At 36.7% G+C, this 25000-nt stretch overlaps 1 protein-coding gene across 3 annotated transcripts in view; it reads left to right on the top strand.

Moving 5' to 3' along the window:
* LOC106872351 (protein Wnt-8b) overlaps positions 1-25000 on the top strand; it is a 108056-nt gene that overhangs the window by 73689 nt on the left and 9367 nt on the right. For all 3 annotated transcript variants that reach the window (XM_014919313.3, XM_014919311.3, XM_014919312.3), the window contains exons 2-3: positions 21208-21268; positions 22662-22794. In XM_014919313.3, the coding sequence (XP_014774799.1) occupies positions 21227-21268; positions 22662-22794 (175 nt within the window). In that variant the 5' untranslated portion in view covers positions 21208-21226. The remainder of the gene's footprint in view (positions 1-21207; positions 21269-22661; positions 22795-25000) is intronic.

Genomic DNA, 25000 nt, shown 5'->3' with positions numbered 1-25000 from the left:
AATAATAATAATAATACTTCCTACTATAGATACAAGGCCAGAAATTTTGTAGGGAAGAAATAGTCTATTACACCGACCCCAGTGTTAAACTGGAACTAAGGGATGAAAGGCAAAGTCAACCTTGGCGACACTTGAACTTAGAATGTAAGACGGATGAAATGCCGTTAAGCATTGCGTTCAACGCGCTAACGTGCTAGCACACATTATTATTATTATTATTATTATTATTATTATTATTATTATTATTATTATTATTATTATTATTGTTGTTGTTGTTGTTGTTGTTTTTGTTGTTGTTGTTGTTGTTGTTGTTGTTGTTGCTGTTGTTGCGGTGGCGAGCTGGTGGAATCGTTAGCACGCTGGACGAAATGCTTAGTGGTATTTCGCCCGTCGCTACGTTATAAGTTCAAATTCTGCCAAGGTTGATTTTACCTTTCATCCTTTCGGGAACGATAAATTAAGTATCAGTGAAACACTGGGGTCGATGTAATCGACTCTTCCCTGCCACCAAAATTGATGCCCTTGTGGCAAATTTTGAAACCATTATTATAGTTGTTGTTGTTCACACCTCGGGTAGAATACTTAGCGCATTTCGTCCGTCTTTACGCCGAGATCAAATTCCGCTTTCGGAGTCGATAAAAAGAGTATCAGTTGCGCACAGGAGTCGATGTAATAGACTTATTCCCTCACCAGAATTCGCTGACCTTGAGTGAGAGAGCAGTGTATGCTATCAAAGTGACACTGGGGTAAAATATACGAAGCCCAGTATACCCATCATGATTACCCGTCTGAAAACGGTATATCAGGCACATGCATCACAACCATACGTGCGCGACATAGTGATCTCATACCAAGATAAACAGCGCACGACCTTGCAGGTGAGGTCCAGTTAGAATTTTCGTCAGTTTGAGTAGCTCTTTGTTTAAGGATGATGAACGAATTACCCAACAAGACTTGTATGTCAATGATGATCCCACCCGATCACATATCGCCCAAAACAAACAGCACTCCAGAGATACCTATATGTCCTTCAACACTAAGTCAATGCTTTTTTTTTTTTTGTTAGAAAACTACAAACGAAAACTGAGGGTGAAACTATCCAACCAGAAAGAGCTATCTCTTTCTCGCCAACTTTTCAAGAAATTTACTAGAAGTCAACATTTCCTCTCTCCCCTCCTATCTTCCTTTTCGAATCATTGTTTCAAAGATTTATGATGGCTTACTAGAAAATAGAAAATATCCACTGCAGGGCTACTAAAATATCTATTGCAGAATCATGGGAACTTAATGCAAATATGAAACATTTTCTTGTCTTCAACGAAGTTAACATATATGAAACAGAGGTTGAAATAACAGGTATTTGTGGGAAGAAAAAGAAAAGAATGAAAATAAACTCTGAAAAGGATAAAAACTATGCTAGAAATCGGGTTGCAAATGCTATGCTAAAGTAACAGCAAGAAACGTTTCTGCATAGCCAACACCATATAAAGCTGAACAAAGCAAAAACAGAAATAGAATAGAAAATTCGTAACATTGGCTGAGAAATGCAGTTCTCGAAACATGCGCGCGTATGCACACGCACATACATACAGGTGCACATTATTAGGTACACATATAGACATGCACAGTTATGTAAATACAAATTTGTTAATACTAATGCTTTCAAATCCGTAACAATGTATATACCTATAATCACTAAAATATATAAACTTATCTATTCTTCTAATAGATAGAGCTACGTGCACCTCGGTGGATTTAGGCTGCTTTGGAAAGATTCTACATTTTCACTATTTCTATTTCATAACATCCACTCCTCAATAATTATGTTATCTGATATCGTATTCCCTCCTTTTATATTCATGTATTTAGACCCTTCTCTTTCGATGGAACTACAGCTTTCTAGTTTTCAGTATTTCTGACTGTTGAACATAATATCTATGAGAGCACAATTCATGTTCCGTTTATCTATTTTATTTCTGATGTTGAAGTTATTCCTCAGAGGAATATTAATTCACTTTAGATTCACCACCTTATGTGTGCTTGTATTGTTTATTTAAAGAGTGATCTAGTGTTGGAGAAAATAACTGAACATCTATTTCCTGTTTGCGCGAATTGTCACTTGTTGAGATGATGCACTAATGAAGAAGACAACTGGCTCTCACCCAAAATCCCCAAGTAACCTTCTCCAGAACTTGTCTTTATCAATAACAAACACTTCAGTATTTATCTTTTTGTAGTCGATATTTGAATATATGCTACTGTGTGTACTACCCCAACGAAGGGCAATTTCTTTAACCTTGCTCGCTATTGATCTGCCTCTCTCAACTGCAACATCAAAAATGTGATGGAAATAGTTGTTAACAATCACCTTCTCAATCATATTGAGTCCCTCAAAGACCACCATTATAGCTTCTATATAACCAAATCTACCAGTTCTTTTAGCCCATTCATCATTTGTTTCTCACCTATAAGAAATTCAGCGAAATTAATGTTGCACTTGGTATCAGGAAAATACTGAGCGGCACAGTACTCTAGCTAACTCTATGAGCTTCGACCGTCTTTGATCTCTTCAATTCGAACCTTTCTGTCAGATCGCAACATCACAGCGCACACTGAGGAAGTCTTCCTCGAACCATGACCTATCAACTCCGCTGAACTTATAAGTTTCAGTTATTTCTCCCACACATCTTCTACTTGTACATTTATTGCATACTTGCTGGCACCACTTATCACGCTCATTCCTATGCAGATTACACAAATGTTTCCTCCTACGCTTCTACACTTAAACATCAACATACAACTTAGACATCTGCTAAATAACACTCCCTTCACGAACAGGCATCTCGAAACTTCCTCAACAATACATGACAATCTAGTATATTTCAGCGACAAACACACACAGTCACTACTCTAGCCACTCATCGACAACAGGCAATCAAATTTTTCAAAGTCCTTATAAATGCTAGACTCACAATCTCTGGTTGATCGTTATTGACAACTTCCACATATGTAACAGCTAAAAACAATACATCCCAAAAACTAGCTTTCCACTACACAGTCAGGAAATACTTAAGCTCTGGTCAGCTACTGACTCTATAAAACTCAAATAACCCCACAATAGAATGCTACTTACATATGTGGGGGAGTGCTGCTGCCATAGTCTCACATAATCCCAAACAACAAGAAGAAAGTCATGCAATGTATTGGAATAGACTTATTCAGTAACACTCTACAGCATCTAACTGGCTAACAGACGCGCTGTCTATGCCTATTCTACCACTATTACAGTGGACTCTGCTCTTCTGAACTAGCAAGCTGTATACTATCTTTACTCAAGTTCAACTAACACATGTATCCTTTAACATTTCTATTTTTGTATCTTATTCTTCTAGCCCTTCACCAATCACTGTTCCCAGTCCTTTCTTCCTAGTACTTTAACTTGTTGGAATTCCTGTCCCGCGTTTTGGGGTTATGTCAAACAGCTGCTGTCGCGTGTGGGACGGATCTATCTATCGGCCTAGTCCATAGTGATGATTGCACCGCCGCCCTCCTCTAATCGGGCAGGCTAGGTAGTTTTTCCTTTGCCTGGTAGCTGTGGTGAAAGAGGTTGCATGATAGACAAAGCTGAAAGGCATGAAGACAGCTACCTTCCTCTTTAGTAGACGTCTCATTGGCTTCTTCAAGTTTCACTTGGAAAGGAAATTGATGGTGGAGAGGGAAGTTCTGTCCTCGAGTGAGTTTACTGAAAGGTGAGTGAAAGTTGCGAAAATGGATGGAACTAAGTGTAGACTTGTGAATCTGAGAAAGGGAACTGGAGAGGGCACTTGCCCTTGGTGTTCAGGAAGATCTTCGACAGTGGGGTTCCTCGATTATTTCTAGAGGTCAGCTTGTATCAGGAGAACTACATCTGTATCATCCCACCTTTTTTAACCTTTCTATACTATGCATATTTCCCTTCGTTTTCATTGTAAACTGTGTATACTTTTTAATATATTTATTTATTTTGTCATTTCATTATATGTAAACTCCCACACTTTATGCCTGTTTTGTATTATCCCACTTGTCCTTCACCCTGGTGTTAAATAAGCTAAATCATTATTATTATTATTATTATTATTGAAGGCGCTGGGCTGGTAGAATCGTAAACACTTCGGGCAAAATGCTTAGCGGCATTTCGTCCGTCGCTACGTTGAGTTCAAATTCCGCCGAAGTCGACTTTGCTTTTCATCCTTTCGAGGTCTATAAAATAAGTATCAGTTGAACACTAGGGTCGATGTAATAGACTTACCTTCTCCTCAAAATTGCTGGCCTTGTGCCAAAATTTTAAATCATTATTATAGTTATTATTGAGTGAGAGAGCAGTGCAAGCCATCAAAGTGATACTGGGGTACAAACATACGAAGCCCAATATACCCATCATGACTACTCGTCTGATAAGGGTACATCAGTCACATGCATCACAACCGTATGTGCGCGACATGATGATTTCATATCAAGATAAACAGCGCATGGCCTTGCAGGTGGGGCCCAGTTAGAATTTTCCTCAGTTTGAGTAGTCCATCTCACTCAAAAGATTCCTGAATAAGGTTGTTTGAGGATGACGAATGAAACATCCATGTTTCCAGAAGTGAATTATTCAAACGCCAAAGAATTTCTCTCAACACATAGCTATGGTGCTCCCCCACTACTACTTCTACTACTACTACTACTTATTATTATTATTATTATTATTATTATTATTATTATTATTATCATTGTTATTATTATTGTTGTTGTTGTTGTTGTTGTTGTTGTTGTTGTTGTTGTTGTTGCTATCTTTCAACTTTGTTTCCATTTCTTGTCGAGCGTCTTCCTGACACCTAGAGCAAAGAAACTCACTGTATACATTGGTAGGCCATTAAAATAAAGGCACCAGACTTTATATTTACAGTCGTGAAATAGGGAAAAGGAGGCAAGAAAGACAGAGAGAGAGAAATACAGAAAAAAAGAAAAAAATGACAAAAATAAAACAAGGAAAATAAAGGGAAAAAGGAAGAAAATTCACTGTGACAATGCTTTTCCTCAGTACGTGTGACATACCAGTTAAGAGAATCTTTTGCACTTTCTGCATGGATGGTAAAGCCAGGGATTATCCTCAAATAATTTTCAATTCCTTTTTTGATCATTCCAAACGCTTCTACAATCACTGGTATTGTAACCGTCTTAAGATGCCACATTTTTTCGATTTCGATTAACAAATCTTTATATCTTCTGACCTTATCAAATTATTTTGCCGAGATATTATGGTCACGGGCTATGCTCATGTCAATCAATAAACAGATTTTATTGCTTTGGTCTTCCACAACAATATCTGGTTTATTTGCTTTGATGGTCCTGTCTGTATGCATTGGAAAGTCCCAAAGAATCGTTACATTTTCTCCCTCAGTTACAGCCTCAGGATGGTGCTTGTACCATTTGTCAGCAACTTTGATTTTATAATGCTGACATATTATCTAGTGTAAATATTGGCCAACTCTGTCACGTCTAGATTTATACTATACTGGTGCTAAAACCTTACACCCAGAGATTAGGTGGTCCATTTTTCATCACGTTGGCTTGGTAGTTCCGGATCAATAAGCCCTGATCTTGAGCAGCTAAATTAAAGCCCTCGTTTTCTGCCTTTAGCCATGAGCTCCGTAGCCACGTGCTTCTGGTTTACATCAACTTATTTGCTACGGGCCACATATTTTCCATGCAGAAGATTTTTTCCCCACCTATCACTTCAATGGCTCTTTGCTTTGCCATTGATTTCACCTTCTTTGCCACACTTGCCGCACTTCCATCATGCTGTTCAATCTGGATATTATGCTTGAACTCATTTGTAAATTTTTTGCTTCCCTTCATAACTGAATGAAGCTTCTTACGTCTCTTTTTCTTCACTAATATCTATATAGGAGTCTATATCTACTCTAGCTAACTCCACGCAGTCTTCCACTGATATTAACCCTCTTCCGTCTTCTTTTCTAGGTAAGTATAATCCTACTACTCCTGCCCTTAGGTGGAGTCCTCCATTCATATTGAATTCCTTCCTAGTTCTTCTGTATAGCTTTGCTAATTCAGTTTTCGTCCAATCTCCAAAAGCTGCTGAGTATCTAAGTAATGATACTGCCCAAGTATTTACAGCCTTCACTAGATTCGGACCATTTCGCTTGGACTTCACTAGCTTCCTTACCACTCTCATATACTCTTTCTCAATCTTCGTTTTCATTTCTATAGTCAGTGCTCTGTCAGATTCTAATACTCCGAGATACTTTTAACTCTCTCCTCCTTTCGATGATTTTAATGTTTGACCATCTGGCAATTGGATACCTGCACTGTTGACTACCTGTCCCATTTATTATTATTATTATTATTATTATTATTATTATTATTATTATTATTATTATCATTAGTCGTAGTAGTAGTAGTAGTAGTAGTAGTAGTAGTAGTAGTAGTAGTAGTAGTAGTGAGTGAGAGAGCAGCGCATGCCATCCAAGTGACACTGGGGTAAAATATACGAAGTCCATTATACCCATCATGACTACCTTTCTGATAAGGGTACACCAGGCACATACATCACAACCATATGTGCGCGACGTGGTGATCTCATATCAAGATAAAAGTGCATGATCTCGCAGGTGGGGCCCAGTTAGAATTTTCTTCAGGTCGAGTAGCCCATCCCGCTCAAAAGGTTCCTGAATAAGGTTTGTTTAAGGACGTTGAGCAAAACACCGATGTTTCCAAAGGTGAATTATTCAAACCCCAAAGAATTCCTCTCAATACATGGCTGTGATGCTCCCCCACTACTTCTGCTCATGATCAGAGATGCACATATCGTCACCCACCAAAGGACATGCTCAACTGGTTAAGGTCAAACAACTGACAAGCAAATCTGTGGTATTGAGCAGAATATTTGCTGTAGCCCATCTTTTATACCAAGACAAAACAATGTATATGATAACACTTCCAATCAATTAAGACCAGAAGCCATGAGAGCCACTGCCTGGTACTGCATCCGGGCATTTATTATTATTGATATTATTATTATTATTATTATTATTATTATTATTATTATCATTATTATTATTATTATTATTATTATTATTATCATTATTATTATTATTATTATTATTATTATTGTTCAGTAGTTTTATTTTTATAACGTACTTCCACTTCACTACCGAGCGCAGCTCTGTGCGCCTTGGGTATGTGCTGTGGTTTGCTGTGGTGCTCGTGTGTTTACTGTATTGAAAGTGTTTTGCGTAGAATGTGTGCAGTACCCAGTAGTGCAATTTTCTGTATGTTATATATATTTGTAAGTCCTGGTGTTTTTGTTATGTATTTGTCTGAATATTTTTTTATTATACCTAAGGCACCTACTATGATAGGAATTGTTTCTGTTTTTAGACTCCACATTCGAGTTATCTCTATTTCCAGGTCTTTGTATTTTGAAAGTTTTTCCATTTCTTTTCGAGAAACGTTGTCATCTGCTGGTATTGATACATCAATTAGAAAGCATTTTTTTTCTTCATGATCTTTGACAACTATATCTGGTCTATTTGCCTTAATTTCTCTATCTGTGTGTATTGGCATATCCCAGAGTATGGTTGCTTTCTCGTTTTCTGTGACCTTTTCTGGCGTGTGTTTATACCTATTCATATTATTATTCAGATTATACTGTTGGAAAAGAAAGAATCCTAACATCGGACTACAAGTTGCCTTAGATGCCAAGAACCCTCCTAAGTATCCTAGCCGTCCCTAATAACACTGTTTTCTGCAGCTGTATTAAACTGGGTTTTATGCCTATTTTCTCTCTCCATCTTTTCAGATCTTTAAGGATAGTTCCCACTGCACCTATAACTACTGGGATACATTTTACCTGCACTTTCTATAGTCTCTGTAATTCAATAGCTAGGTCCTGGTACTTTGCTATTTTTCTATACTTCTCATATTAATCTTTTCTTCATTTGGGACTGTAAAGTCAATTATCTCGCACATTCTATTGCTTCTATCTAATACTACCAACTGAGGCCTTCTAGCTTTTATTACTCTGCCAGTCTGAATGTTCCAGTTCTCTTGTGATCTCTTCTACCTCCAATTCAGTCATCCGCTTTCTTCTCCTAATAGCATTAGCTTGATCAACTAATCTTTGCTCAGTCTCTTTAAACATATCCTTCTCTACCCAAAGTGTTAACATTCGTTTTCTACAGCCCCTTCTTTTAGGTTCACTTTCTAAGCAGCACTGTATCACTATCCTGTTTTCTTCGCTGGTCCACTTCTTCCTCCTTGCTCTATTATCTGCTGATGCTGTATTGGGATGACAACTGTGGTCAGTGCATCTTTACTGATCCACTGCCGAGAGAGAGGGCTTCTCTTTAAGGTCCAGTTTCATTTTCACGGTTACAACCAGAGTCTTTCGGAAACTCCCCTCTCTCGCAAACTGAGGTAACGTAACGTTCGTCACCATCGTCATCACCGTCGTCGTCACCATCGTCATCACCACCATTATTTCTCAGCATCTGAAAGTTTCAAGCAACTTTCTATTACATCATTTGTTGCACCTCTGTGATGGTGGAGTGCTGCATATTCTTGCGGGGGGGGGGCGATATTGTATTGTATCAGTACGTTTTGTTACGGGGTTTTATTGTATTGTATCAGTATATTTTGTTATTGGATATTATTATCATTATTATTATTATTATTATTATTGTTCAGCAGTTTTATTTTTATAACGTCCTTTCACCACACCACCGAGCGCAGCTCTGTGTGCTTTGGGTATGTGCTGTGGTTTGTTGTGGTGCTCTCATGTTTACTGTATTGAAAGTGTTTTGCGTAGAATGTGTGCAGTGCCCAGTAGTGCAATTTTCTGTATGTTATATATATTTGTAAGTCCTGGTGCTTTTGTTATGTATTTGTTTTATTATACCTAAGGCACCTACTATGATAGGAATTGTTTCTGTTTTTAGATTCCACATTCGAGTTACCTCTATTTCCAGGTCTTTGTATTTTGAAAGTTTTTCCATTTCTTTTAGGGAAACGTTGTCATCTGCTGGTATTGATAAATCAATTAGAAAGCATTTTTTTTTCTTCATGATCTTTGACAACTATATCTGGTCTATAAAAGCCATAATTTCTCTGTCTGTGTGTATTGGCATATCCCAGAGTATGGTTGCTTTCTCGTTTTTTGTGACATTATTATTATTATGTTGTTTTTTTTTCTTCTTTCTTCAAATTTTCTTCCATTTCTCGCCGAGTGTTTTCCGTACACCTAGGGCAGAGAAACTCGTTGTATGCATTCCCAGTTTACACACGCAAATTCAAAGGTAAAACATGTATTTAAGAAAAAAAAATAATCATGAATGGATGTTGTTTTCACAGCGATAATGCTCTTCTTAGTACATGAGTCGTTTCAGTTAGCACGATTTTTTGCACTTCCTGTAGGGATGGTAAACCTGGTATCATTTTCAAATAGGTTTCAGTACCTTTTTTTTAATCATTCCTAGAGATTCTATAATCACTGGTATGGTAGTCGCCTTGAGGTGCCACATTTTTTCAATTTCTATTAGCAAGTCTTTATATTTACTGATCTTGTCAAATTCTTTCGCCGCTATATTATGATCACAGGGAATACTCATGTCAATTAATAAACACGTCTTCTTTGTCTGATCTTTTATAATAATATCCGGTTTATTAGCTTTTATAGTCTTGTCGGTATGTACGGGGAAGTCCCAGAGAATCGATACATTTTCTCCCTCAGTCACAGCTTCAGGATGGTGCTTATACCACTTGTCAGCGGTTTTGATTTTATAATGCTGACATATTGTCCAGTGTAAATACTGGCCAACTCTGTCATGTCTTGCTTTATATTCTACAGGTGCTATTATTATTATTATTATTATTATTATTATTATTATTATTATTATTATTATTATTATTATTATTATTATCTCAGTTTTTGTTGGAAGTCCTGGAGTGTTGTATGCGTGATGGGCTGCTGCCTGCAGCCTACGGTACCATGCTATCAGTTCTTTTCAACTCTCTAATACTTTCCTGATTATTCTGGCCGTGCAACAGTTCTACTGGGTACTCTATTCCGATTTCCTTTTCTGATACAGTCCCCAAGGACTCAAAAATAATTGGCACTATCTTCACCCTCTTCATGTTCCATAGCCGGGCTATTTCGTACTTAAGAGGGTTGTATTTATCTATTTTTCGACTTCTTATTGACTATCCATGGGTCAAAGGGGCATGCAACATCAACTATATAGCATATGTGGTGCATCTTGTCGATCACCACTAGGTTCGGTCTGTTATGCTCTAGCACCTGATCTCTTTGGATTGGGAAATTCCATAGGATTTTGCATGTCTCCGACTTCGCCTCTCTCTGCGGTTTGTGTTCATACCAAGTCTTGCCTCTCTCTAGCCCCCACTTTTCGCACAGTTTCCACTGAGGTAGCACTTTCGCTACCGCATCGTGTCGCCACAACACGTAGTGGTTTCGGGCAAGTCTTGAGTATTCGTATATGGGCAACGGTTTCGTCCACTCTATTAAAGATGTGGCACAGCGGAGGCACTTGCTCGTTCCTGAGGTTGACCCTCCAATTCGTGGCCAAAGTTTGGTCTAGCGATTATTATTATTATTATTAGTAGTAGTAGTAGTAGTAGTAGTAGTAGTAGGAGGAGGAGGAGGAGGAAGAGGAGGAGGAGGAGGAGGAGGGGGAGGAGGAGGAGGGGGGAGGGGGAGGGGGAGGAGTATTTACATTATATTATTTACATTTGACAGATATTTGTCCTCATCTTGTTTGTTGTTATACCCTCAAACCTTCATCAGGTGTCTTGGGGAAATTTTGAACCTGGGTTCTCATTCCTATTGGTGGTTTTTCGGAAGATACAAAAGATATGCGGCCCATATGACATCAGGACAGTATTCAAGAGTAATACAACACTTCGCAAATATCTCCTTCGGGTAAAACCACCAATAGAAGAGAATATTACCAAAAACTGCGTGTACTCCATCCCATGCAGCTGTGGTAGATTATACAAAGGTGAAACATGCCCCCCCCCGCCCCAAATAAGGGTAGAGGAACATTGCAAAGCTGTGACACGAAGATATATTGATAAATCGGGTATAGCTGATCATGTATGGAAAAATGGGAGACCACCTCCCCCTGTGGGTTGAAGCTAAAATAATAGACAGAGAACACCACTGGAAAATACGAAAACTGAAAGAAGCAGCACATATGCTAGGACACAATAACCTCCTAAGCAGACCGAGTGCAGATGTGAACAGCATATGGGAACCGGTATTGAGGAAGGAGAAGGATAGGAAAATATTTGATTTATAAGCCCTAAAAATTCACTCCATAATTGCCCGCGGGCAAATGGCATATGGAGCTGCAAACGGTGGTACGACTATTGGTGCCCAGAAGATAGTAGTTTCAAAGACTTGCACGTGATGCTACTGTCCGCTGCTTTCTCAACCTTACTAATTCCTCAAGGTAGAAAGCGTTCAAATAGCTCTAACTGTTAAACATGTGACAGCTGGAGTTACTTCCCTGGACGAAGTCTCATTGCTTTTCTTTTCTCACACATGATGAGGAACAGCTTTGGACTCATTTCGTATGTACAGTCTAAGCAAAGGTATGTCACTTTTGCCTTCACCCTTTCTTGGATAAAGTATGATGTGGTACTGTCTTTTGAGACATACATTTTCCATATTTATTCTTTTGTCTAAAATTGACTCAAAATTTGTAATAACAGCAAAATAAGAGTTGTTGTTATTGTTGTTGTCCACTCGCCATTGGGCCAATATGACACATATCTAGAGACCAGTCTTCTTTCGAGTTCCGTATTCCTTAGCCACAAGATCATCTGCTGTTTGCTCTATAACTGGGGTAACATGGACCTGGGACAGCTGGTAACAAATAGTTCTTCCCAAAACTGTTGAATTCCAAGTTGGAACCACACCATCAGATGCAGTTTAATATTTTTCCCAGAACAATGTGTACTCTCCAAACGAAAATGTTTCCGATACATGCCAAAAACCCATTCTTTTTGCAAGTACATCTTCAAAGAAAAGGATCCTAAACATAAATCATTTTACAGAAAAGACAGATTCAGGGAAACATTTTGTTAATAAGCTCGTAAGTCAGACTACCAACTCGCAGTGATTTACAACTGACCGAACGATTTGCTCAACACACCCCTCTGCTGAAATCTACTTTGCATAGTACTTTGAGTCTTTGATCAAAAATCGTTCCATGCAAACATTTAAGCAAAGTGCTGGTGGAAAACTGCACATGCTTGAAATCAGATAGTAAGCATTCACTGCAGTCAGACAAGGATCCACATATGAATTTGTTTCTACGCCACTATTCTTTTTTCGAACCATCGAACGGATTTCGTCTCCCTTTGCTTCAGTGCAGGCATCCGAGTGTGGACAACGTTACCTTCAAGTTTCACAGCGAGTTTCATGCCATTCTCGTCACTGGCGTTTGCACTGCCTTTTTTATGTTCCTCGTGTAATCAAGTGACTAGATCGTAATTCATTTTCTTTCTCTGTCACTACTTTGCTAAAAATAAAGATTGCTGATGAAAGTTTCCCTTTTAATGTGACCCATCACCCGTTATGCTTGATGGTTCCCCTCAAGTTCTAATTACTAGTTCACTAATACTGTCTCTGAAATCTTTTTGTGCCAAGAAGGACGCAATCATCTTCCAATAATAGTGTCTTCGTTTATTACTTTTGTCTAAATTGACTGTAGAGTTCACGATTTTGTTGTCCTTCGAGCCCTAGTTGAAAGTGTGAACTATCTCCGCTAAATCTATCTTATAAGCCGATAAAAACTACTTGGATCAACTGTTGCTGTTTTATTTAAGTCCAAATTGCTTTAGAAAAATTAAGATGATACTTGTTAGACAGCTGGAAATGACAGTGCAATTTTGAAAATCTTATGTACACAGTCTTCTCTTACCGGCTACTCTCATTCTTTACCTGCGTGTATCCATGATGCCATCTCATTCATTCGCTAACTCTACTGAACCAAACGTTCCTAGCTATGTTTCTTAATGTCAAAAGAAACCCAGCCATCCACTTAGTTCCGGCATGTAAATGATGTACATTCTCTAGTTATATTTCTTTTATGTTTTCTCCTGTTTGGGTTCACCTTTGTTATCTCTCCAATGTCTTCAGCCCTTGTGGCTAATAAAAGTAATCATTATTATCGTGTTTATTATTCATGAGTTGAAAATAGATCAAAATATTTCTTTCTAATAATAAAAATTATGTATATTTTAGAGAATTTATGTAGAAGTCTTCCGAGCTAAGGAGGATGTTTATAATCTTTATTTAAGTCCGACTTTTTTAAATCTGACAAGGTTATCCAATAACCGCTGAATCCATCGTAAAGATCATCTTGCCAGCTGCATTTAACCAGGAAGTACAGACAGTTTCCTCTTTGACTGACTGCGCTTCCTGAGTGACGTGTGAGTTGCATTGTGTATTATATTGTCATGTGCTGATTGTGAAAAATATGTAATGTATGGACTATGTTATGTTATTAAGTGACAATATTAAAACGTACAATATTAATTGTCTGAGTAGTTAATTATGTGCGGAATCTTTACGGTATTTGTTATCGGATATCAACTATGTGAAAGTATCTCGTGCTATTTTATTGAATAACGATTGTTTAATGCAGGGGTGGGGAAACCCCCGCTCGCGGGCACAATTGCGCCTGTGAGCCCATTTTATTGCGCCCGCAAATTGACATACTTGTATGTACAAAATAAAGTAAATTTTTCAATTATAAAATTTATACAATACTGGTATGCAATGCTTATTTGCGATATAGGTCGGGTTTCCACTACGACGTAAAACGGTCAGACTAGAACAGAAATCGTCCGGTAATTGCCAATTGAATGGAAATTTTATTTTTACTATAAAGCACATATTGCTAGTTTTGTACCACCCCCTTGAGACCCGACTAAACTTTAGCCGAGAAGACTAAAAATATGTTGCATATACCGAAATGATTTTTATATGAAACGAATGCTGAAGGATTGTAGAAGATACTGTGTAAATATTATTCATAACCAACAATTCCAAATATCTAAATTTTCCTTCCGATTTCATTTTTCACGTTTTCACAAAATAAAAAAAAATCTCCACAATCGACGCACATCCTCTTTTTTGTTAATCGATAAGCAAAAAATATCTTTAAAAATCTGTTTAAAATCAAAAACAAATTGGTAAAGCTTCATGGAAACAGACGCTTTTAATTTGTTGCCTTGTGAACAGGATTATAAAAAAATATTACTTTTACCGAAAAAGCAATGAAAAAATAACTGCTTTTGGAAGGGGTGTCGCATTTTTGCTATCAGTCGGTGTCAAGGAGGGTCAACAGAAGTTACTTTCATCTGTCATCAGCTTATCAGTTATCGCCCTTCCTTACCCACTCGCTTGTCAACACCTGTGTGGACAAAGGAGAGAGAAAAATCATGTTAAGCCTTGCAGAACCAAACAATATCTTAATCTTTTACAGATTTTTAGTTGTTACTATTTTTACAACACTGAACGCATGCATTACAACTACGAGCCAGTTGGCTTTTGTTTTTCCCAGGTAGCGGTAATAATTAAAATTCGGAAAGTAATAATATAAATTCAACCGGTTTATAACTTTGTTAACTTTGTTGAATCAATTTTCCTAAACCCTTATCAATATGGCAAAAGCGGTTATAAAGATCCTAAAAAAAAAGAACTGCTGGTGAACGCGCTTTGTTTAATGAAAAATGTACAGAGCTTTATTTTTTTATTGAAATAGATAACAAGTTCATTTGTCTTATTTGCAACGAACAAGTAGCCATTCATAAAAAATATAATATTGAGATTTCTCCAACGTTAGGATAGGTACATTTTGAAAAATATAGAATACCTCATAAGTAATATAAATTCGTAAATTTAGTAGCGGCGTTAATGAAGATGTTAAGTGTTAATTTAATGTGTTAAACTTATCTTTATTAATGTATATCGAATTATACATCGATATATATACAAGATTTACACAGATATAAGAGTTAAAACTTGCGATCCGCCCGCGGACCTTTTTCTTTGGAAATTTTTACCCGCTGCACTAAAACGTTTCCCCACCCCTGATTTAGTGTCTGCTTTTTATGAGATATGTTCCATTATTTTAGTGTTTATTTTAAGGCAGCGAACTGCCAGAATGTTCAACACACCGGACAAAATTCTTGACATGTTGTCCGTCTTTACATTCTGAGTTCAAATTCCGCCGAGGTCTGACTCTGCTTTTCATTCTTCAGAGGTCAATGAAATAAATACCAGTTGAATTCTGGGGTCGATGTAATCGGCTAGTCCCTCCCTCATAATTTCAATCTTTGTGCCTATAGTAGAAAGGATTATTTTGTATTAATTGTCAGCAGCATGTTTTATACGAGTTCTGTTTTCTCGTCAACTGTCAGAATTACTTAATGCGAATTACTCAATGAGGGCGAGCTGGTAGAATCGTTAGCGCGTCGGACAATATGCTTAGTAACATTTCTTCCGGCTCTTTTGGAGTCGAGGAAGTAAAGTATCAGTCAAGTTCTGGGGTCGATGTAATCGACTTATCTCTGCCCTCAAAATTGCTGGCCTTGCGCCAAAACCTAGAATTATTTCCCTGTAGGCATAGCTTCTGGGTTGATCTTGTTTGTGGACATATTTTGTCTTTATAAAAGATTGGGAAGTCATGAATGTAATCGAACGTCTCATCGTGCTAACCCCATAGTCTGCACTTGATGTTAGTCTCTTGTTGCATTGTTTTAGTTATATAATGTTAGCATACCTTCATGATTACTGGTTCATTATATGCTTCAACCAGATTTTGGGGTCCTAGTCAATCTCGTGCTTTTTAATTGCCTGCCGCTTTTAATATGTTGCTGGATTTCTAGCTAAATATATTGGCCTTGTTCGAAGTGATATTACATATTTTGATCTTTTTCTGATTTATTGTGATTCTTTATAATTGTGCCGAAAGTTTTTGTTCCACATTCTCTCTTAATATACTTGAGCTTCTACATGTCACCTGATATTGTTTTCTGAGTTAATGTCGCAAATAAGTTTTTGGGGGTATTTCATTCAAAATTCCTTGTTCTCTGAAAAGACGTCCTCATTTTCCAAGTGTTTTATCTTGCTTACTTCTGCTGATGTAATTTGCTTCTCTTTTTTATTGAAATATATATATATTTCACTATTTCCCTTCACTATGCTTTTTCCACTTCGCTTAGGAAATGTGTCTTTCCGTTTTGTTTTGCTTTCAATTTTATATAGTATATTTTCTTTTCTATTTTGTTTGGTTTGTTTTTGTTTGGGAGAGACTGGTCTGGATCAAACTCAGTTTTCATTTATACTCTCACTATTTCTTGACAGTCTCTTGAATCCGAGAAAGACTATTCCATAATTTCTTGCTGAGCAACCTGCACAGATGATTTGTTTATAGTGATCAAGTGTTTGCGTTATACATAATCTCACTCCATCAAATCGATATTGCCTGTGCATGCACACAGTGTGTCACATGTCAGATGTCGAAGTGAACGCAAAGCAACGTGGAATGAACTGTTTTGCTGAAGAAAAACCACGATCTTGCAATCGTGTGTCAACATCCTAACCACTAGGACACATGACTATCACCATTACTGAATGGATTATACTCTTCAGTATGGTGATATTCTGGTTACTTGCTTCTTTAAACAGAAGCTCTTGCGGGGCCCGGTAACCCCTATGTATTCTTTCACGGAGCTGCCTGTTTGTGGGTAGCTATTAACATTTTAATGATGTTAACCTAGTTCAACGATTCTGTTATGCTTTATTTCTTTTTCTGTTAGATTCTTTTCACTATTAGCTCTCGTCTTTCTGCTATGTTCTGTTTTAATTCTGTTTTCAATGACCTATGCGATAATATGGTTTTGTACGTTTGGTTCCGTTTCTCTGTCTTTATTGTAATGCACTAGTTTTTTGTATGTAATGGAATCTATGGTATTTCCAGCGTGTTCTGAAGATTTATTCATTGTATGTGCCATCTTTTTTGTTATTATTTCTTTTATGGGGACTTATTTGTTTCGTGTATGGTGGAGTCTGTTGCGATGCTTCCATTGGTTTACAGGAGCATATCCTTGTGTAGTCTGTTGCTTTTGATTTATCTTCTCTGTGTATTCTTGTTAAAAGTTGTTCTAATTCTTTCTAGTATAATCTTATTGTTTATAAAGTTTTCACACATTCGGTGGTATGTTAGACCCCTTTTTTTTTATCCTTTTATTATCACTTTGTGTCTTTAACTCCATATCAGTGTATTGATATTGCTGTCAGATTGCCTATAAAATTTAGTTATGATAAACCAAATGTTGCTTGCTAAAACATATATTGCATGTTAAGTTGAAGTGCACTTAATAAGGATGCTTTTAGGGTATAATTTCTGAAACAATCACAATCTAAAATACGATCAGTATCTCTCCATCAGCGTGTGTAAACCATCGAAATATGATAAATATAAAAAAATGTTCAATTACACTGCATTCATTGGAAGTCTATCTACCCCGTCTCTTTCAAAATCTACTGTGACCTGTGCAAAGAATATTCCTAGCACGTTTGGTATAACAACAAAATTATTGCCGTTATATAACACATGGAAGTTTAAGTATATTGAGAGAATGCAGAACAAAAACATTTGGCACAATTAAAAATCACAATAAATCAGAAAAAGATTTTAAAAATACAGTAGTATCTTAAACATGGTCACCATACTTAACTAGAGATCCAGCAACACGTTAAAAGCTGCAACTAGTTGAAAAATACATGGTATCATGTAAAAGTATGAAGTATCATACAAACAAATGTGGAGATATCATGGATAGTTATTTGACGTATATTCCTCAATCAATTTCAATATATTAAAACGAAAACTCTTCAAATACTTCAGGTGATAGAGTTAAGTTTGTCTTATCTGAAATGGCAACACAAACTGTTAACACTGACTTGCAAACAATAGCTTTATTATATTCATATTCGCAGTATACACAGAAGAACACAATAAAGAAAGCAAACTGATACACAAATACAGTTAGAACATTAACAGGAACCACACTTGATCACTCGAAATAAACAATTATTAGACATTTTTATGATGGCGATTGTCTGTCTTGGATATATTATGGCTGTGTACTATGAAAGTAACACTTCAATGTACTGATATACTAATCAGAATTCCTATAAAATATTGTTTTGATAGAGCAAATGTGTACATATTTAGTCTATCATAGTCTACAAACAATGAATTAGATGTATCATGGACTATATCAGTCATGCATGTTCCTCCAGTCTCTTCACAAATAAATAACCAAGTACATAAGACAGTGTAGCGCACATTTTCATAGCTTGTACGCTGACTACAACCAGCAAACCGTCAACCCAACGAGTCAGCCACTACATAAAAAGTCACTTCTGGACACCTATACAACATCCAGAGCTCTAGTACAACAGCATTTTACTGTCAATATCATCCCCGTTTAGCCCACACAAACATTAAAAGCAAATATACATAGAAATAACTAGCACACTAGAGAATCAGCAATTGTGTGCTCCAGCCAAGTGCACTTCGCTTGCGTCCGTTGTGGATACCACCAGCATCATGGAGCGTCTATGTAGTTGATCGACCTGCTATAAATAACAACTAAGTCACCTTCAAATGACACCCGACGTCTTAAAACGGACACTTTGATAGTGTAATCATGGGTTTCTTTTTTTTTTTTTTCACATAAGAAAACCAAAGGACGATCCTGGCTGGAATGACTTTGATCTTAGATCTGTTCGATCAGAGCTGACATGAGGCTAAACAATAACAACAGGTGTACAAACGAATCAATGAAGGAACCTCTATGGGGTCACTCACCCCGCTAAAATTGCAGTCAAATGTCACTAAAATCACGTCTATTTCCTTTAAAGGGGAGACAGCATCACTTTTAATGACATAATATAGTCAGAAATACTCTTAAAAAGACTGAATGATCTCTGCTGGAAAACTTTTGATCTCAGGTTTGCTTCATCAGTTTGGACATATTACATACTTACAGCATGTCTAGGCTGTCATACTGCAACCCATACGATTTATAACTACTAGTCTCAATGTGCAGTATGGTCCTCTGAGTCGGTGTCTTCATATGACTAGGAAAAAAGTGAGACGTTCGGCCAAAAAGCCACGTATCGTAGGTCTATCCGCTCGGCCAAAAAGCCACGTATCGTAGGTCTATCCGCTCGGCCAGAGATGACTTAGCTTTACACAGCTATCATCGGTTACGTCTCATGACACATTATATATCAGCAAGCAATTTGCTTCAACAACAGTACTTTATAACATGAACACCAGAAGACCAGATATCAGTGTTGTTGTCATTAAAATAATAGAAGGCGGCATTGTACGAGGTCATGTATTCTCAAATATGTTTTATGTCTAATTCTATTAGCTATGCGGCTAATAGAAGATTATTTATAAATTCATCCCTTTGAATTTGGAATAATCTTTCAAAGGCTTTATTTGGAATCCTTCCTAACAATATAATAAAACATTCAGGATTGCAGTAATGCTCATAAAATCCTCTGTTCCTGAACCAGAGTGAATTAATCTATTGATTATTCTTTGAGATCCAACTACCCGGTGTAATTATAGTTCACACAAACGTACATATAATAAACATTACATTTTCGCCTAATTATGTGTTCTGTCTCTCTTAATTTCTTCGCTTTGTTGTAATCACTCAAGAAAACCAGTTTTTACTCACAACTGCACGTTGTTCTCCCACAGTGTCATATTCATTTAATGGATTTTAAAGGAATTTTACCAATTATTTCCTTCTCCCATACGTCGTCGGTAAGTGACCTTTCTTCTAGGGCGAAACTTATGACTATTCTGTACCTTTATTTACACTGATCTTCCGAACTTATCATCCTCACCGTTTTGGGCTTCTGGGCTCCGACGGTTGGAGTTAGAATTAAATATTGATATGACTTCCATTCAAGCGGATTGTTTGGCTTGGTAATCTTAATGACATTTTATCAACTTCCAGAACATAGGCACCGTTTGTTTGTTTGTTTTTGACAAGTATTTTTTAAAATGCTGCTGGTTGCCCCGGTCACCTCAACCATGTTGCCATACACATGCTTGGATTTTTTTTCCTTCTTTGGACCTTTCCTCTCTCCTCTTTCTGACATGAAGAGCCATGCTCAAAACATTATACACTCACTCCTTTTTCCTCTTATACAAATACAAGCAAATACAAGCAAATACATTTCATGTATACGTCCTTTTGACTTTTTTGTTTTGTTATTTGTTATTTTTGATTATCTATTTGCCTACATACATACATATATACATTCATACATACATACATACATACATACATACACACATACATACATACATACATACATACATATATATATATATATATATATATATATAGATAAAGAGAGAGAGAGAGAGAGAGAGAGAATAAAAAAGCAATAGTAACAGTAATAATGGTTTTACATATATATACATATATATATATATATATATATATATATATATATATATATATATATATATATATATATATATATATATATATATTAATATATATATATATATATATAAATATATATATATATATATATATATGTGTGTGTGTGTGTGTGTGTGTGTGTGTGTGTGTGTGTGTGTGTGTGTGTGTGTGTGTGTGTGTATATAGTTAAAATTTACAGAAAAAATAGACGAAGATACATGTAAGAACAACAAACAGGTGTATTAGTTTAACACTCAGGAAGAATGGAAAAGCCTTTTGCGTTTCGAGCCTACACTCTTTGACAGAAGTGTGCGCGTGTGTATTTCAAGAATGATCGATTAGGATGAAGAAATAGAAGTAACTTTTAAAAGGCTTACAGCATGTTTCAAGGATAAAGCATAATAAAACCCACAAGACTTCATATATTTTCGAACATCATACTGCAAGTAAATCATAGATTATTACAAAACTTGAAGGCAAATGAAAATCACCGTAACTCGAAATATTTCTTGAAAAAGCTTGATTTTATAAAAATTTTAAATCCAATAGTCAGAGAAATTTCTATAAATATTGTTTTGTTTTTGTTTTGTTTTTTTTCAGGTCAGTTAATAAGATTCTAATGACGGGTCCCAAAATGAATGAATTCGGTGCAAACGCTACAGTAAGTAAAAACTATTATTTAAATCCTTCCAACTCTTATTCTGACTTTGAACTATATGCAATTTCATTGGCAACTTATATAATAAATAAATTCAATAGCCATTCAATTTCTTCTTCACACTCTATGTAACAGACATCATAGTAGATGTCTTAAGCCAGAGGGTTTCCGTGGAAAAAGTTATAAGTATCACTACTTCCCCTTTCTAAGTTTTTATTTAGAACATTTAGATATTGAGAAGTCTTACGAAACCTATACCTAATGGCGATACATATTTCAAAACTGTTTCTACGAGTTGCTGCAAATGCTAGGTCCTATGACAGCTTGTCTGCTGATACCACAATGTAGTTAAGACTGTATCCCAGAGACTCATCTTTTTATTAGGAGATAGAAAATACTTAAACTCTAATTAGTTACTGACTCTTTCTATAAAGCTCAAGTATGACCCACCATAGAATAGCGTTCATATATCTAAGAGGGCGCCACTACTACTCAAACAAAAATCAAGAACGCTTCCAAAACGAGGTTATTCGCCTGATTAACAAACAGTTACTTATCAACAGACTACAATTCCTGACCCAAGACTTGTCTCTTCTTTGCCTACTCTACCACAATTACAACTTTGCATTCTATTTCCATCCACTTCTCTTCTTCACATGATCTTCCCACTGTATCTCGCTTGATCCTGCTTCCTAGAATCTCAAGTCTCCGGAATTTCAACATCGCCCATGTTTTCCTACAGACATCTACTTACAAATTTTCAAGATAACATAGATTGTTTTGATCTTTAACATAAAGCTGGGAGTTAATTGTTTCCAACTTAGATTAGTCGACTGCTGTGAAGGTTGCCTACATTTCCCATCCTCCACACTAAGGTATAAAAATTATTATGTTTCTTGCTGTGGGTGCATAGTTAACAGCCAAGAAACGGTGGTACTAGTGCGCCCTATATAACGTTGCTTATAATTGTTCATAGTTCGAGTCCAGTTTATCTAGTATCTAGATTATTTTGTTAGCATGACAATTCACTTGGACAGCAAATTCGTAAAACTTTTCATTTCAAATGTTAAGATGGGTGAATTTAAAGTAGAAAGATAGATATATTCACAGAAATACGGGAAGAAGAAAAGGAGGAAAGTAAAAGAGAAAGAAAGAAAGAAAGAAAGAAAGAAAGAAAGAAAGAAAGAAAGAAAGAAAGAAAGAAAGAAAGAAAATTATTAAATAGCATAAGAAGGAAGAAGGGAAAAGAAAGGAAGAAAAAGAATGGTAGAAAGGAAAGAATAGTAACAACGAAATTATCTTTCCATGTAAAGTTTATATTTTATATAAACATGTGGTGTGGAAAAATGCAGAACACGTTTAAAACTGAAAATCCTGTAAACATTCTGTATTTCAGACCTACTTGATGTTCTCAGATATAGTTGCATCCGGGGAGAAAAAAGCAGCTGCGGAATGTCGATACCAGTTCCGATTGGACAGATGGAATTGCCCAGAAGAATCCATTATGACTCAGAAATCAAGGCTAAGTGGTAATAGAAGTGGTTTTCTTATTGTAGTCTAATAATCAATGATTGTTTCCTTTAAAATATTCAGTCTTAAAAAAAAATTATATATTCATATCTTTGATTATTTTTTGATGTTGGACTTGAAGAAAAATGCCACACAGCTCTTTTATCTTTTATTTGTTTTAGTCATTTGACTGCGGCCATGCTGGGGTCAGACAAATCGATACCTAATACTTGTTCTATCGGTCTCTTTTGCCGAAGCGTACCAAATCCACTCAGAGAAGTAAATACACCAATGCCAGTTCTGAATCGGTGGTGAGAAATAAACACTGACACAAAGATACACACACATGGATCCATTCATCCATCCATTCATCCATCCATCCATCCATCCATCCATACATACATACATACATGCATACACACACACACACACACACACACACACACACACACACACACACACACATGATACACACACGCGCACACACACACACACATGACAGAAGTAAATAGACATAATTATAATCATTAAAATTTATTTGAATCTGAAATTATGTATTCAAATTATTAGTTGATTGTTATAATGTGAATATTTAATATTTAGTAGACATGCCCCTTGCATTTTTCAATGGAAGGACCCTATTAGGCATGTTACTGACCAGATGTCGAATATTCTCTTGCGGAATTTCTTGCCAAGATTCACGCAGTAATCTCAAAAGATCTGGTTTTGAAGATGCTTTCTTGTTCTTTTTATGAAGTGTCCTGTCCATTATGTCCCAGAGGTGTTCAATAGGATTCATATCTGGTGACTGGCTTGGCCATGGAAGCTTTTTAATGCCATTCTCATCCTACAAATTTTGGGTCATTTTAGCCATGTGACAAGGAGACTTGTCTTCCACAAATAAAGAGTTTCTTTAACCATTTCACTACTGGAGAAAATTAGAAGGAGTACTCTCTGCAATATGGACACATATTTATCTGAGTTTATGTTTCCCTCACACTCCATCAGCTCTGATCAACCATTATTCCAAATTGTTCCCCAGACCATCACAGAATAGCTAGCGTGTTTCATTGTTGGCTGCAATCTTTTCACATCAAGTTCTTGATCACAGAATCGCCAGACCCACACTCGACTACTGTCAGGAAATACAGCAAATCTGGACTTATCAGATAATATAACAGTATCCCAAAATGCTAGTGGTCTCTCCACCATCTCACTGGCCCAATCTTTTCCCCGCTTGATGTTGGCTGGTCGAAGAAGTGGCATCCTTCTTGCTGCTCTGCCATAGTAACCAAGTTTGTGGAGACACCTGACAGCTGTTCTGGGACTGACATCAACTTGTTCTGTTACGTCAGAGGCCTTACAACGAGGATTATCCTCCTCACTTCTCTTAGCAAAGAGAAGGGTCCTGTCAGAGGGCCCTGGTTGATCTGGGCGAGGTGATGTGGACTCCTTCCCCTCTCTGGTGAATTGCACAATCACTCTTATTAATTGTAGAAAGCTGGATCCCAATGTTTTCTACGATTTTATACTGACTATGTCCACCTTCAAAATAACCCACAATACGGCCTCTTTGAAATTCAGACGGTTCCAAGGCTTCTTTTGTACATGGCATGATTAAACAACTACATATAGAACTAGAAACATAGAAATGTCAATTAATAAAAACTATAAACCTTTACAAGTTAGAATAAGTATAAAACGATGTTTTATGGGGTGTCTGTTTATTTCTATCATGTCTTTGTATATATGACGGGCTTCTTCCAGTTTCCGTCTACCAGATCCACTCACAAGGCTTTGATCAGCCCGAGGCTATAGGAGAAGTGCCACGCAGTCCAAAGTGCCACGAAGTTCAAAGTGCCACGCAGCGAGACTGAACCTGGAACTATGTGGTTGGGAGTCAAGTTTCTTGCCACACAGCCACGCCTGCGCCTAACTAGAAATTCACTACATATTAAATGTGTACTTAGCAGTCTGTAATGGTATGATGTTGTGTAAATTTGAATCACACCACTTCAGTCTAATAGTAAAATTACGACAGTCCAGTTTATACGCAATGGTCCAAAAATAAAATTTCATTTTCGATCTCTGGACACTTTCTTTTCTACATTTTTCTTTGTAGTGATATTCTGTACATTCAACTTTGAGAAGAAATGTTCTTCAATCACTTTTGAGCATGATTGTTATGTATGTTTTCTGTAATTGTATACTCTAACTGGGCCTCAC

Source organism: Octopus bimaculoides, chromosome 3, assembly GCF_046866305.1.
Source record: "Octopus bimaculoides isolate indiv1 chromosome 3, ASM4686630v1, whole genome shotgun sequence".
In the NCBI taxonomy this organism is placed as follows: Eukaryota; Metazoa; Mollusca; class Cephalopoda; order Octopoda; family Octopodidae; genus Octopus; species Octopus bimaculoides.
Note: the sequence above shows the minus strand (reverse complement) of the source record. Positions and strands in the feature narration are given on the sequence as shown.